The 16,859-nt window shown below is 43.8% G+C and overlaps 1 protein-coding gene across 3 annotated transcripts in view; it reads left to right on the top strand.

The window, feature by feature from the left end:
• USP8 (ubiquitin specific peptidase 8) overlaps positions 1–16,859 on the top strand; it is a 78,866-nt gene that overhangs the window by 45,087 nt on the left and 16,920 nt on the right. For all 3 annotated transcript variants that reach the window (XM_073618582.1, XM_073618583.1, XM_073618584.1), the window contains exons 12-16: positions 2,914–2,991; positions 3,491–3,565; positions 3,658–3,911; positions 4,006–4,218; positions 14,278–14,488. In XM_073618582.1, the coding sequence (XP_073474683.1) occupies positions 2,914–2,991; positions 3,491–3,565; positions 3,658–3,911; positions 4,006–4,218; positions 14,278–14,488 (831 nt within the window). The remainder of the gene's footprint in view (positions 1–2,913; positions 2,992–3,490; positions 3,566–3,657; positions 3,912–4,005; positions 4,219–14,277; positions 14,489–16,859) is intronic.

The following is a 16,859-nucleotide window of genomic DNA, read 5'->3' as shown; positions in this document are numbered from 1 at the left end:
TCCTTCACAGGATGACAATCTGCAGATTTCAAGCTTGATTCATTCAAATGATAGATTCCAAATAGCAGATAAGGCTGATGCCGGTAATGCTTGAGAGGAGGCTTTAGAAATCACAACCCTCGCATTCCACCAGAAAAAGGAGAAGAGAAGACACATAGCATAAAACCTATGACACCGTGAGATCACCTGCGCATAAAAGCGCTACTCACGGAACCGATGTGCAGAGCAGGCATTCAGATAGTTTAGTCGGTGTTCGCTGCTGTGCGGCGTGCGTACACCGACTAAACTATCTGAATGCCTGCTCTGCACATCGGTTCCGTGAGTAGCGCTTTTATGCGCAGGTGATCTCACGGTGTCATAGGTTTTATGCTATGTGTCTTCTCTTCTCCTTTTTCTGGTGGAATGCGAGGGTTGTGATTTCTAAAGCCTCCTCTCAAGCATTACCGGCATCAGCCTTATCTGCTATTTGGAATCTATCATTTGAATGAATCAAGCTTGAAATCTGCAGATTGTCATCCTGTGAAGGAACGGTTTAATTTAACAGACTTTATGTTATGATTTATGACTTTTGATTCACATATTTTTTACTCTCCAGAGATTAATTTATTGTCACTCACAAATGTATGGGATTATCTTTATAACAGTCTAGTGACTTTCTAGTCGCATAGCGTCCAAGAGTGAGTTTTTTGGACGAATTGACTTAGATCACAATATTTATGTTTATTGATTTATTTTTATTCACATAGTTTGGTAGTTTTATGCACAGTTCTTGGTACATCTCCATATAATACCCACTAAATGTGGTTTTGTGCAACATCATATGGTATATATGCTTTTTGATATAAAATTCAAAATATCACTTTTTCACAATTATACACTTGGGGAGTTGCCAGCGCAGATTCTTTTTGTTTTATATAATTTTAAAGTGTTAGCACTTTTTTTTTATCTAGCAGCTGCAACACATGAATTAGTTTTCAATATAATCTATTTATTTGCGAGTGCTGTGTTTTTTATCTATTTATATATAAATACATTGTGCTGTAATGTTAGTAGGTCCACCTCTGGTCATATGCCATCTATACAGTATAGATCACGTCCTCTCCACCTGATAAGTATTCATTAAGTACTGGCTAGAGCAGATGATACTTTTGAGTGAATAGTAGCTGGAAAACTGGCTAGCAGCAGGGATACCCTCGCCATCAGCACAGTGCCGAGCAGGGCCGCTGATAAGCCAGTACAACTGGTCCTGTTGTACTGGGCCCAGGCCCCTTCAGCTAAACAGGGGCGCACAGGCAGCTTTGGGGCATATGTGCATAAAGTCAGTTCCACATGTCCCGCTGCACAGTTAGTTCAGGCGGGCTGCCCTCCCTGGCGAAGTGATTCTTTGTACAGCCACTCCTTTAATAACCGCCAAGGAGGTGCAAGGGAGAGGCTGATGAGAGGTAGCTGAGAGGGCACAAGTCTGAAATCCCAGCAGTGGGTGATGGTGCACAGTGACACTGCACAACTACTCTGGAAAAACGGTACTGTTCCCAGGTTCCTCACTGTGTACTTATGATCATCATCAATTTCTTATGGCTGTGCTGTGTTTTACAGACTAGCACAGTCATATCTAAGTGAGCACCCAACAGCCATGGACAGTGACAGAGCCATAGAGCACCTGCTGTGATCATCATAATGATCATAAGCATAGTGAGATGCTAGTTTACACGTGTTTAGGGGGCAGTAAAAACAAATGGCTTCACTCCCTGGGCCCGTTCATTCAAGCTTTCCATTTAGGTCCACCTTTTGGTTTTTCATGCAGCCCTAATTGAAAGCTCCATGTAGGTTTACAGGTGGCTGGATGTAAACAGACTAGTGTCCCTTACACCCATCTACCTTCAAGTCTGAATCCTTTATTTTCTTCCAGACCTACTGTAAATGTGATGGATCAGAGGTAGCCTGATGTAAGTGGACACCAAGCCCATTTACATCTGGCCACCCATAGAGCAGGTCCACTGCAGGTCCAAGTCCACTCCTGTCCGCTGTACAGATAATGACATCTGTCCAGCTCCAGTTCAAAAAGGCAATCCACTCACGGATTCCCCCCCCCAAGCAGATCTGTGTGAAAGAGCCCTTATGCTGCAAAGGCAGCAAAGGGGAAAGTAAATATGCAGCAAAAAATATCCTCACTGTCACCACCCACCATGTTGCCTGCTGAATGTGATCCCATTTAACTATCAGGGATTTAATTACTATAACTGGAGAGTAAAAAAATCTGGTGCAGCTGTGCATGGTAGCCAATGGGCTTCTATCTTCAGTTTGTTTAATTAAGCTTTGACAATGAAACCTGGAAGCTAAATGGTTTCTATGCAGAGCTGCAGCAGATTTTGCACTCTAGTTTTAGTAAATCAGCCCCAATGCCTTATTACCGCCTGCCCAATGCTCTTTGAAGAGCGATCTAGATGCAGATTGCTTGACGGAGAGCAATAATAGTGTGAACTAGCCGGTAAATTGGGGGGGGGGGGGGGGGTAGGCAGGACTGGGGGGGCCACATCAGAAAGGCTGTACAGGGCCCCATGATTTCTAACAGCAGCTCTGGTGTCGACTGCCGGACAGTCTGTAAGCTGTACAATCCGCTCAACAGCTCCAGGGAGAGATCTACATAGAGATAATGGAGCTACAATCAGGAGAAAAATTCTAGAAACTATGAATTCATATTTTAAAGGATTTAAGGCTCTTAATTTATGTAATTTATTTCTTTTTTATCGCTTTAATGATTTTTCCTATTATGGGCGTAAGTGGCGCCTCATGTCTAAGTTTTGCCTAAGGCCTCACAAAGCCTAGAGCCGCCTCTGTCTGTATTTAGGTATATAAGCAGATATTTATTGTTTATTTTCTACTTGTAAATTATGCTTTTAAATAACTTTACAGACTGAAGCAAAGAAAAACACTCCCGATGATAAAGCCAATGTTATTACAAAAGAAATAAATGAAGATGGAAAGTCTAAAGTGAGTATCATTTTTAGAAATTTGTTCCTCCCCTCCCCCATTTATATTCATATCTATATAAAGTGACTCTTTCACTGTAAACGTTTAAATGGAGCGCTGCTAATAGATATACAGTGTAATCACCTAGAGGGGCCTGCACATATCTGCAGCAGCCCTCTTCTTTCTCTGCAATGGATAAGTGTTGGCTCTTCTGAACGAGCAAAGCTACAATTTCATTGTATAATTGGAACTTCCTGGCTACTTTGTTATCCCCTGCACATTCCTATTGGCCCATTCCTATGATGGATTGCTTCCTTGGCCAATCAAAATGTGAGTAGAAAGAAGGTAGGCAAACATTTAGAACCGCTGGAATTCAGCCATAGCAGAGAGTGATGGTAGCTGTTGCCTGTATGTGCACTTCGAGGCCTTTAGAGGAAGCTACGCTTCTAAGTGTTGAGCTAATTTCAGTTGATAACCAAGCCAGCAAATGTCATTTAAACTTACACATGTTTTGATTTAGAGGGAGCCTTTGATGCGAGCTCGAAGTGAAGAGATGGGTAGAACTGTACCTGGAATGCCAGAAGGTTGGGTCAAGGTAATACATCTGTATTTATGTGCATGTATATAACATGTCTGTTATGTGGTTTGTGTAGGTAGTTACTAATGCAAGTTTGCCATTCTTTACAGTTTCTTGATGCTGTAACTGGTACTTATCGATATTATCATTCTCCAACTCACACGGTTCACATGTATCCGCCTGAAATGGCTCCAACATCTACTTCTACGTCCACTCCAGTTCAGAAAGTCAAGCCTCAGGTGTATGCAGATGTAGACAAAGAGCAAACCAAATTAAAGAGATCTTACTCTTCACCAGACTTAACCCAGGCTATAAAGGATGAGGAAAAGAGGAAGCAAACTCCTATAATTAACCGTGAAAATAAGTAAGTATTTATATATTATAAATCTGCATGCCTGCATAAATTGTGTCTGAAGATTAATACAAATGTGAAAATGTTGTTTTTTTTTTTTTTGTAGGCCAACAACACATACTAAAACTGAAATCACAAAACTGTCAGCACTTAAGATCCGCAGCCTAAATCCTACGTTTGGAGGCTCTGGCCCAGCTCTCACCGGCCTGCGGAATCTCGGCAATACTTGTTATATGAATTCCATCTTACAATGTTTGTGCAACACTCCACACTTAGCGGAGTACTTCCACAAGAACTGTTACCAGGCAGACATAAACAGGTAATCTCTAAAAATTATGTATAAAAAACAATTGCATGATGAAAACATTTATTTTTAATTTTGCATCCTAAATTAATTTCAGTAATTGTATAGTGGTTGTTCAAGCTTTCCTTTTAATGTGTCAATGCTGTAAAAGTAGAGCAGGTTATCTCTGTACATGGCTGTTCCCATATTGGCTTTAGTGAATTCAGCAAGTATTACGTTTAAGGTTTACTCTAGTCCTGTGTGTCTTCCTGGAAGTTAGGTCTCATTTACAATGGGGTATTTTGGCACTGTTAAATGCATGTGAGACTGCATACAAAAGACTGAGATCTGAGACACTATTGCCGTCATTTTTCTGTCATTGACTATAATGACTAAGGTCCTATCACACCTTTTTTTTATATGTGCTCATGGCAAATTTTCAACAATCAAAACCACTTTCTTTCTCGAACATCACAGGACACAGAGCCACAGTAATTACTGATGGGTTATATAGGGTATCACTGGTGATTGGACACTGGCACACCCTATCAGGAAGTTCAACCCCCTATATAATCCCTCCCCTTGCAGGGATACCTCAGTTTTTACGCCAGTGTCTTAGGTGATGGACGTGTAAAGATGTGCTGTGCTGAGCTCCAAAGGGAATATCCTATATCCTATACTGGGGCAAGCCAGGCAGACCGGATCCATTCAAGTTGTCCTTTCTAGGCCGAATTGGATGGTACCCGGGCCTCGTGTCCGAAGAAACGAGGTTTTACCTGTAATGCTTCTCTTTTTAGAGAGCTGGACCCCGCATATTAGAAAATGGTTTTCTAGCTGGGTGCTTTACGGGCCCAGAACTGCAGGATCCCCCTATTCGTAGGAGGCCCCAGTCTCTGATGGTTTTTTCAAACGGAGCCCACCGTGAGAGGTGAAGATTGGGTCTGTGTAAACTGAACCCTGCGGCTGGATAAGGTAAGGGAGATTCCACAGAATTTTCTAATTCTAGTAGGTTTCTCCTTTAAGGTAAATGCATGCTATGCCTATTGTGACCACCGGGGGCTGCCAAGAGCACAAACCTTGTCATGCTGGATTGTCTGTCTCAGTGTTCAGGCTGCACATGTTTCAGCGTTTCAGGCCGGCTCACGGTAGGATGGATGGGGGGATTTCTCATGTTTGAATGTTCCCCCCAGGCTAGAGAGAGGCCACAGGGGTCTAGAAAGCGGTTATACCGCTCAGGCACCGCTGCCTCGGCCGCCATTTCTGACCATTGCCGTTTTCAGGCAGGTCTTCACTACCAGCTTCTCTCCCTCCTCCCCCTCCCCCAGCCTTCCTCCATAGTATTTCAGGAGAGTCGGCCAGCGCGGGAAGCGCTCGTTTTTTTCAAAATTCGAAGGGGGGGTGGTAGAGGAGGGGGCGGGACGTCAGCACAGGTGCTTAGCCTCCCACTCAGGCCAGCTGCAGGCTATTAAGGCACTCTGTACAGTTGCACACAGCCTTTGGAGGGACACAGAGCTGACGGTCGCATGTAAGGTGGGACACAGGCATTCTCCTAGGCAGCATTTACTGAAGTAACACCAGACTGAGCATTGGGTAGCAAGGCTTTTAGCCAGACTACATCACTCAGCAGGCAGTGTTCATTTGTATACCTCACACCTTGTTGCTTTGCACTATGGGTAGAAGAGGTTCAAGCACCCCAGGAACCAGAGACACTAGGGGATCTCGTTCAGGTTCTGAGGGCCCCCTGTCAGCAGCATCCTCCCCCCTGAAGGGCCAGGGACGGCTAGCCAGGGAGAGCCGTTGGGGTCAGGGGCTACACCTGCTTCTGGCACTTCAGCCCCTGTATACATTACTCAAGAGGTTTTTTCCTCAACCATTAATGGTCTAGAGGAAAGATTAATGGCCGTGATTACGTCTTCACTCAGTAGAAGAAAACGCACTAGGCCTTCCGCTGTTCCCCAAGACCCTCAGGAAGAGGAGTTCTGGGATAAAGGAGATGAATCCCTTTCAGAGGATCAGGATGGGACAGGTAATTCCTCTTCGGAGGAATCAGGTGGAGAGGGACCCTCTGCGACTTACCAAGAGGAGAAAGTCTTAGTGCAGATCCTTACTGGATTGGTCCGCTCCACATCTAAGTTGCCCGTACCTGAAACTGCTAAAGAATCCTCTTCTGCTTTGGGGTCACTGAAACCTTTCCAAGCAGCACAGGCTTTTCCTGTTCATAATTTACTTGAAAAGCTCATTTATTCTGAGTGGGATCACCCAGACAAACGTTTTTTTCCGCCGAGAAAGTTTTCAACACTTTATCCGATAGAAGAAAATTTTATTAAAATGTGGGGAATACCGGCCATTGATGCCGCCATTTCCTCTGTAAATAATAGTCTGACTTGTCCTGTAGACAATGCTCAGATGCTCGGGGATCCTGTACATAAAAATAGGGAATCCCTATTGAAGGATGTTTTTTTCCTTAGCAGGTTCAGTGGCTCAACCTGCAGTAGCAGCGATTGGAGTCTGTCAATACTTAAGAGACCATGTTAAGCAGGTCATCAAAGTATTACCTGAACAGCAGGCCCAGGGGTTTGCTAACCTTCCAGCGGCCTTATGCTTTGTGGTTGACGCCATTAGAGATTATATCGTGCAAACCTCCCGTCTTTCACTGGGGTTGGTGCATATACGTAGAATCTATGGTTGAAAAATTGGTCAGCCGAAGCACCATGTAAGAAGCTCCTGGCGGGGTTTCCATTTCGTGGTGAAAGGTTGTTTGGAGAGGACTTGGATAACTATATCAAGAGAATCTCTTGTGGGAAAAGCATTCTTACCTGTTAAGAAGAAGAGTAAGCGTCCCTCTTTCAAACTGACTCTTTCCCCAGCGCCGGGGGCTTCAGCCTCCAGGCAGTCTCGACAGCCGCCTCCATCTGGGTCCAGAGACAAGAGTCAACCCCAGGGACAAAAGAAGTCCTGGGGGAAGAAGCCTACTAGGCAAAACACTAAGACCTCTGCATGAGGGGGCGCCCCCGCTCACTCGAGTGGGTGGAAGACTGCGACAGTTCTCAGGGCTCTGGCAGGAGGATTTCCAGGACAGATAGGTAATCTCCACGGTAACCTTAGGGTATAAGCTGGAGTTTCAGGAATTTCCCTCTCCTCGGTTCCTCAGATCAAGTGTCCCCAGAGATCCAGAGAAGAAGCAGTCGCTCCTTCTAGTGTTAGAGCGACTTTTGTCGCAGGAGGTCATTATGATGGTTCCCGCAAAGGACCAGGGATTGGGTTTCTATTCCAACCTTTTTACAGTCCAAAAGCCAAATGGGGATGTCAGACCCATTCTGGATTTAAGGGATCTGAACCGATTCTTAAGGATTCAATCCTTCCGCATGGAATCAATTCGGACAGTAGTTCCCACCCTGCAGGGAGGAGAATTTCTGGCAACGATAGACATCAGAGATGCATATCTGCATGTGCCCTTTTTCCTGTTCATCATAAGTTTCTGCGCTTCGAGGTAGGAGGGCGCCATTTCCAGTTTGTGGCTCTGCCTTTTGGGATAGCCACTGCACCTCGAGTGTTCACAAAGATCTTGGCTCCTCCTCAGGCCAGATTAAGGGCTCAGGGTATAGCTGTCATAGCATACCTAGACGACCTGCTCTTGATAGACCGGTCGGTAGCCTCTTTGAATGGAAACTTGAGGACCACAGTCAGGTACCTAGAACACCTGGGTTGGATCCTCAACCTAGAAAAGTCTTTCCTAAAACCAGTAAGAAGACTGGAGTATTTAGGTCTGACTATAGATACAAGCCAGGAGAAAATATTTCTACCCCAGGCAAAGATCGCTGCTTTAAGGGAGCTGATTCTGGCAGTCAGGACCAAGAAGGGTCCCTCTGTCCGCCTTTGTATGAGGCTACTAGGGAAGATGGTGTCTTAATTCGAAGCAGTTCCCTATGCTCAGTTTCATTCAAGAATGCTGCAACACAGTATTCTGTCGACCTGGAACAAGAAGGTTCAGGCATTAGACTTTCCGATGCACCTGACGCATGCGGTGCGTCAGAGCCTCAATTGGTGGCTCATACCCGAAAACCTACAGAAGGGGAAATCCTTCCTACCGGTTACCTGGTGGTAACAACAGATGCCAGTCTGTCAGGTTGGGGAGCAGTTCTGGAACAGTCTGCGGTTCAGGGGATATGTTCCAAGACCGAGAGGACCTTACCCATCAACATTCTGGAGATCCGGCGATATATCTAGCCCTAAAAGCCTGGACTATCAGGCTACAGGGTTGTCCGGTCAGGATCCAGTCCGACAATGCCACAGCAGTGGCTTATGTCAGTCATCAGGGAAGCACCCTGAGCCGAGCTGCTCAAAAGGAGGTGAACCAGATCTTAGTCTGGGCAGAAATGCATGTGCCATGCATATCGGCAGTTTTCATCCCGGGAATAGAGAACTGGCAGGCGGACTACCTAAGTCGCCAGCAGTTACTTCCAGGGGAATGGTCTCTGCATCCCGATGTCTTTTGGGCCATATGCCAAAGATGGGGGGTTCCAGATGTAGATCTCTTTGCATCCCGATTCAACAAAAAGATAGACAGATTTGTGGCAAGGACAAAAGATCCTCTTGCATGTGGGACGGATGCGTTGGTGATTCCGTGGCATCAGTTCTCACTGATTTACGCATTCCTGTCTATTCTGCTACTGCCACGACTCCTTTGCAGGATCAAGCAGGAAAGGAAGTCTGTACTTCTGGTGGCCCTCGCTTGGCCCAGAAGGACTTGGTATGCAGAAATAGTAAGGATGACAGTGGGTTCCTCGCGGACCCTACCGGTACGCCCAGACCTGTTATCTCAAGGTCCAGTGTTCCATCCTGCCTTACAAACGCTAAATTTGACGGTTTGGCTATTGAGACCCACGTTCTGAAGAGTCGTGGGCTCTCAGGTCCTGTCATATCTACCTTGATTAATGCAAGGAAGCCAGCTTCCAGGATGATTTATGATAGAGTCTGGAAAGCTTATATAACCTGGTGTGAATCCAGAGGTTGGCATCCCAGGAAATATGTCATAGGTAGAATTCTTGATTTTCTACAATTAGGATTGGAGATGAAGCTGGCCTTGAGTACCATCAAGGGCCAGGTCTCGGCTTTATCAGTATTATTTCAGCGGCCACTTGCTTCGCATTCTTTGGTCCGAAGCTTTATGCAGGGGGTGATGCGTCTTAATCCTCCAGTTAAAGCGCCCCTAAACCCCTGGGACTTGAATTTGGTCCTGGCTGTGTTACAGAAACAGCCTTTTGAACCAATAAGTCAGATTCCTTTGGTCTTGTTGACAGGGAAGTTAATTTTTCGGGTGGCCATCTCTTCTCTTCTGCTAGAAGAGTTTCAGAATTAGCAGCCCTTTCCTGTAAGGAGCCTTATTTTATTATACACAAAGATAGAGTGGTACTGCGCCCTCATCCTAGTTTTTTACCGAAGGTAGTTTCTGATTTTCATTTAAACCAAGACATTGTTCTGCCTTCCTTTTTTCCAGATCCCTGTTCTCCGGGAAGAGAGATCTCTACATTCGTTGGATGTAGTAAGAGCAGTTAAGGCCTATCTCGGGGCAACTGCTCAGATCCGCAAGACGGATGTTTTGTTTGTGCTGCCAGAGGGTCCCAATAGAGGACAGGCAGCGTCAAAAGCTACCATTTCTAAATGGATTCGACAATTGATCATTCAAGTTTACGGTTTGAAACAGAAGATTCCTCCGTTTCAGATCAGGGCACATTCCACAAGGGCTATTGGTGCTTCTTGGGCAGTGCATCACCAAGCCTCTATGGCTCAAATCTGCAAGGCTGCAACCTGGTCTTCAGTCCATACATTCACCAGATTTTATCAGGTGGATGTGAGAAGGCATGAGGATATCGCCTTTGGGCCTAGTGTGCTGCAGGCAGCGGTACAGGGTCCTCAGGTCTGATTGCACCCTACTTGGTCGTGGTTCCCCCCCCTCAGGTAGCATTGTTCTGGGACATCCCATCAGTAATTACTGTGGCTCTGTGTCCCGTGATGTTCGAGAAAGAAAATATGATTTTTTTAAAACAGCTTACCTGTAAAATCCTTTTCTTTTGAAGGACATCAAGGGACACAGAGGTCCCGCCCCTCTTCTAATACACTATATTGCTTGGCTACAAAACTGAGGTATCCCTGCAAGGGGAGGGATTATATAGGGGGCTGAACTTCCTGATAGGGTGTGCCAGTGTCCAATCACCAGTGATACCCTATATAACCCATCAGTAATTACTGTGGCTCTGTGTCCCGTGATGTCCTTCGAAAGAAAAGGATTTTACAGGTAAGCAGTTTTAAAAAAAATCCTATTTTTAACCAAGATTAAGGCCCCTTTTACACTGATGAACTGTTCGACTCGATCGGACCATTCATAACTCTCTATGGAGTGGCGGATGTCAGTGGACTTTTTTCTCTTGACACCTGCCGGCATCCAGTTTGGTCCACTAAAATCAGTGGACAGATCCCTCACTGGGCAGGACAGATCCACTTGGTGGAGTCCGTCCCATCTGCAAGGGGTCTAACTCACAAATATGATCAAGGCAGCTGTTGCTGGTTGGTTGTCTTGATCAGTTTGGTTGTTTTAAAAGAGAAGTTTTTTTTTTTTTTTTTTCCTATTTATACTTGCCTAGGTGGATGCAGCATGGGTCCGATGCTGCATCTGTCCTCCGGCGCCTCCGCACTGAGAACCAAGCAATCGAACACCGCCGTTAAGAGCTCTGTGAGCAGAGAGCTGTAGACTGTCAGTCACAGCTCTCTGCTCTTCTTCCTCCTTACTCATTGGAGCGCTAAGCTGTGCAGGGGCAGCCGTCTCAGGCTCTCAGCGGCTCGCTGATAGGCTGAGACGGGTGTCAGTCCAGGCACCTGGCGGATCCAGACTCCCATTGTCGGGATGACATGGTGCCTGGACTGGTTTCTGTGACGTCAGCAGAGAGCGGACTTCAGCCCGCTCTCTGCTGAAAACGGGTCACAAGAGTGCAAAATGAATTGCACTCCTGTGATCCATAGAAGAAGTACAGCCAAACAAGCTTTGGCTATACTTCTCCTTTGAAAATCTAGATGAAGGTGATTGCAGCAGTTTTGTGTAGGGCCAGCTTTATATCATCTTTCCTCTGAACTGTGACCAATGGCAAAGCAATTGGCATCTTAGGATACCCCTTAGCAGGGGTCAGCAGTTTCATCTGTTTGGAAGTCAGGACCCAAGCAAGCCTCTTGTGAACAAAATCTCTATTAAGGTAACCACTGTAAGCCTAAGTTCACATGTGCATTAATTTTTATTGGCATCACTGTTCAGCACAATTTAGAGAAAAAAAGATCAGGGACTTCTTTTGCCATGGTTCTTAAATGAATGGACTGTTGTACCCATGATTTGTACATGCAAACAAATGCATGAAGGCTCTGAATGGAGTCTTGGTGTTTGTATCAGCTAACTGGAGCTCAACTGGTGTCTCCTCTTCTTCATAGTGAATATTAGGCACACCTCCTTCCCCTATCACATAATATAATGTCCAGTGCCCAAGCAACCTCACAGCAATGTCAGTTTGGAGAGAGGAGGCACAGCATAGCTACACAGATACAGACTTTGCATAGTCTCTTGGAAAAGGCTTTGGGTAGCCCTGGAAGTACAAATCCTAAAGCAAAAAACTGCTGAATTCATCCTTCAAGTGTTATGCTGGCCATACACTGAAATTGTTTTCTTCACTCAGCCTACAGGCTGGATGAAAAAAATAATCTAACAGGTCCCTCTCTCCACCCTATACAGTGTGGAGGAATGAATCTCAAGTGCTGACTATTGTATTCTAACAGCCGGTGTTGGCAGCTGTCAGAATACCCAAACAGTGGCTGCATTTTTTCAGCTGACAATTTTACACCCGGCTTCTCCATATTTTCAGACAAAGAATGTCTGGAGGGAGAGCGCTGAGCGGGCCACCCAGGGAACAAATTGATTGGGAACCGGCTGAAATTCACTCAGGGATTGGCCTTCTTTATTGTGATAGTTTATCTAATCACTTTACTATTGTCTTTACAATTTTAGCCAGATTCACTTTTTATTGTTTTATTTGCAAAATACCCTAAAACAGTCATTAATAGAGTCTCAATTCTGCCAGGGTAAAGAGGGAAATGAGAATAAAAGGAGATTAATGCTCACTTGGCCAGTAGATGTAGTTGCCGCAATAGAGAAATTAAAGAAAAGAATCCTTATTAAAAACTATCATTTAAAATGGTTTCATTAAAGAACTATAGGCAAAATATTTTTTTTTTTTTCATTTTGGGTAGAGCAAGGGAGGGTTATAACCCCTGTCAGATTTTTTTTTTTTTTCGCCATCTGTGTCCCAAAGGGGAGATTTCCCTTCACTTCCTTTCCCATAGCCAAACAGGAAGTGAAAGGAAATCCCTGCAAATTTAGGGAATTCCTTGGGGACTCCCAGGTCACCCGAGCTAGTGTCCCCATTGGAAGATTTCCCCTCTTACTTTTCTGGGGACAACCCCAAAATTGGGATTTTCTTTTACGTCCACTTTCAATGATAATGGCAAATAGGACAAATGGAGAGGGTGAATCTCCCTAACGGGGGCACAGACAGCAAATAGAAACTGACAAGCATTCCAATTCCTCTCCACTCTAAAAAAAAAAAAAAAAAAAAAAAAAAAAAGGTTTGCCTTTAGTTATACTTTAAGTTTTGAGTTCTTTTTTTGACCATTGTGACCTGTGTTCTGTGTATAGGCAGTTGCATTGGGGCACCATGCAGTTTCACACGCAAGGAAACATGGGCATTTTCCCAATGCGTTGGGATGCCATTAGGAATGAATGGTATCCTCGCGCTAAAGAGCAGCACATTTCTGTCATATTGAACAAACTAGCAAAAACTGCATAATAAAACTGTCCTATAAATTCAGATGTAGCAGCATAGATACTGTATGCATGTATTCTTGCTGGAAATAACACAAAGCACACCATTGGGTAGAGCCCATCTTCAGTGTCTTCCTGTTTTTTCTGTCAATTTATTTTATAATACTACATGTACTCACTTAAAGGTAATTATTTTATAAGTCTTGTTATCCCCTGAAAAATGCTAGATTTCTAATAGAAATGAACCTAGATATAGATTTTTATTTTTTTTGTATGACACGAAAGATTGATGGTTAAAATTGTCCAAATCTATGTAGTCTTTCAGAATGTCAGCCAAGACAAAATAAAAAATACATGCAAGCTTTTTAGTTTACAGGGAGCCAAAATCTGATTTGATTTAAATTTTTTTGCTATAACGTTTTTATCCAGTATAATAAATAAATAAATTTAAAAAAGCTGAAGCCCTGGTTCACACATTGATGCGGGATTGAAATCGTGCAAATTCAGCTGAACTCGCACAATTTGATTCCCACATGTCAGTCCAACGATTTCAGAGACATCTGTGTGATTTCCTGCACAGATGTCTATTGAAATCGCCAAAAGTAGTACAGAAACTACTTTTGGGAATTGGTGCGGCGCTGCAAAGTCGGCGTCGCACCGATTCGGACGGTTCCATTGCGGGCAGTAGCCTCCGACTTGGCATGCGATTTGACATATCAAATCGTATCAATGTGAACCAGGGTGAAAGCATGGATAAATAACTTTTCTAAGTATACAAAAAATTTTGCTTGCTTCCAGTTCATCTTTAATGCACCATAAAAGCAGCTTTTAGCTGGTTTTATCATTTAAAAAAAAAATCAGCTACAGCCGCTGTTAAGCTATTCTAAAAGACTTGGATGCCAGCTGTCAGGGAAGATTCCTCCATCAACGCTGTTTTAGTGTAGATGGGGGGGATTCTGTAGATTTCTGTCATTCAGCCCGTGGGGCTGAACAAGAGGAAACTAAGATTGTGTAGCAAGCCTTGCAGAACATCTCCTCCTATCTGAACAGAGCAGGAGATACTTAAATATCCGCCACTTAAAAGGCACTGGTGCTCCTGGATGCAAGTGTGTGGCTATTGATCACTGTCAGTGTATAATGATTAACATGCATATTTACTAGACTCCAGATGGTACCAATCCTTACTTTTTATGTATTGGGTCTTCAGAGTTATTTACGTAAGAAATGTTCTTTTACAGATCAAATCTTCTGGGTCATAAAGGGGAAGTAGCAGAAGAATTTGGAATTATAATGAAAGCTCTGTGGAATGGTCAGTACAAGTGTATAAGCCCCAGAGATTTTAAAGTGACGATTGGGAAGATCAATGATCAATTTGCTGGATACAGCCAGCAAGACTCACAGGAATTGCTTCTCTTCTTAATGGATGGACTCCATGAGGATCTCAATAAGGTACTGCTCTGTGTATTTAACATGTGTGTACCATTGCTCTGAATAAATGTCATTGAAAATAGTATCAAGATTGTAAATTGTCTGAAATGGGTAGGAAAGGATTTTCCATATGTAATAAGTGTTTTTTTTTTTTTTTTTTTTTTTTTTTTTTTTTTGCATTCCTATGCCCTTCTGCTTCTATGACTCTACAGCACTGCATCTCAAGTACTTATGCATATACCCCAGTAATGTTTTTTTTCTGACTACCTCATGGGGTGTGTCTTTTTTGACAAATTCCCCCCAAAATGCAGATTACTATAACCCACTAATTTGTGTGTAAATTATCTCCAGTTATTTATTTGACTACATGACATTTGCATCTGTTTGTTTTATATGAGATGTAATAGTTAACACAATTGTAAATGGTTTGTATAAATTATAAGGCCTCATTTACATGGGCAGAGAGAAACATAGAAAAGCGACGGCAGAAAAAAGACTGAGTAGTCCACTGAGTCGGCCCGTTTTTTTTTTTTTTTTTTGTTTTTGTTTTTTTTCTTCTTCATTAACTTTTTTGTCTAAGTATAGATCTATGTTTGTCCCAAGCATGTTTGAAGCCATTTACTGTTGACTTTCTCACTACCTGTGCTGGAAGTTTTTTCCAAGCATTAACTACCCTTTCAGTAAAATAATACTTTCTAGAGAGTCCCGTACACTGCGCATTGGACGTCAAAGACAAGCGGCTGTGTGTGGGCGAGCGGCCGGAACGCACACAGATTGCATTTGGGCCAAAGCGGCTGTGTCTCTGCAGTAAATGCATCCCCATAGACTTGGGTGGGCTGTGTGCAGGCAGCACCTGGCAGGTCCAACTGCATAAACAAATGACTGAATAATTGTGTATTGGGCCTCAGCACCCGTGTGAATAAGGCCTTACATGGAAGAGAACTCCCTGAATAAGTCAGAAGTACATCCTTGGAGTACAGCTAGCACTGGTTGGGAACCTGAGCTTTGCAGCACATGTGCATGCTTCTAGGCCAGTGAAGTAACATGCCTACAAATTTTATATTGTGCATCGCAAATCCTCATCTGGTCGTTCAGTCGTGTTTTTGTTTTTTTTGTTTTTTTTTCTGAAATTTACTTTAAAAGTATTAAAATAAAATATGAACTGAATGGGGGGATCCAGTAGCTGTGCTGATTTACAGAAATGGTGAGTGACTAGTCACATTCCAGCTATAGTTTACCTAGCATGGGTTATAAAATAAAAGCTGATTTGGCTGTTTCCTCCTTACCTCCACCATATCATGTCCAGTAATTGTTTTTATGGTAAGTAACAGTATGTAAATTACCTGTACAGCACAACTTAAATTCTTAAATTTTGTTTCTACTTTCCATTTTATGTGTCCTTTGATGACCCTTTTAGAGAGTAAGTAAGCAAAGTCATTGGTGTATGTTAAAAAAAAAAAAAACCATTTGTCTTGTTTTTACTATATAGGTGTGATTATATGTCATGTAACTAGAATGAGTGCAGCTGTGTTGTTGACCGTAGATGGGTATGTGTATAACATTTGTGTGTAGTTTGCTGTGCTGTATAGACTATCCTGTCATTGTTACCATTATTAGTGTTTGTCTTGGTTATACATTGTATATCTGTTTTGCATACTGCACTAAACTCCTTAAATCAATCATGTTGCGCTCAGTCCACCCCCTTCCCACCCACAACCTCCTGGGATACACGTCACACATCCAGGAGGCCTCACAACAGTCTCCCCCCCTAGTTGGCGGGCCTTGCCGTTTCTGGGGGTGGTGATGGCGGATTGGGGGGGATTAGGGAGGGAATCGGCTGTGAGTGATCAGGAAGTCACAGCCAACTCCCAAAGACACTGGTTATTCCTAGTAGCTCTTGACCTTTAATTTTTGGTTAGCCAGGTGGAGTTCCTTTTCCTAATTTTAAAAGGGGCTACTGGGATCATCATGGCTTACAGGCTGATAAATGCCTGATAAACCTGTAGCAGACACTGGATACTTTTTAGTGTCCAGTTTAGTTTCCTTCAACCCAAGTAATGTTATTGAAGTGATCCCCCCTGCTGTACTATTGTTGTACTATTTTTTCCGACAGGGGGACCGCCTCCCAAGCCCCATCCCCCCCCCCCCACCAGAACACACCAGGCAGCGCTGACAACCATTGGTTTTCAGCGTTGATCGGATGCTGGTTTTCTAGCACGCCCGTTCAACAGAAGCTGGTCATTAGACTGACTTTTGTCAGACGAGGAGCTGTAGTTACGGGCCAAAAGTCGGCCGGTTCCTTGCCAAACTGACCATTTTCGGCCCGTGTACCCCCGACATTAGCACCTGGGTCAGGCCACTGTTAAACAAAGTGAAAGCAGTTTCAGGGAGG

Source organism: Aquarana catesbeiana, linkage group LG03 (genome assembly GCF_042186555.1).
Source record: "Aquarana catesbeiana isolate 2022-GZ linkage group LG03, ASM4218655v1, whole genome shotgun sequence".
Classification (NCBI taxonomy): domain Eukaryota; kingdom Metazoa; phylum Chordata; class Amphibia; order Anura; family Ranidae; genus Aquarana; species Aquarana catesbeiana.
The sequence above is the reverse complement of the archived record's forward strand: the minus strand, read 5'-3'. Positions and strand labels throughout refer to the sequence as shown.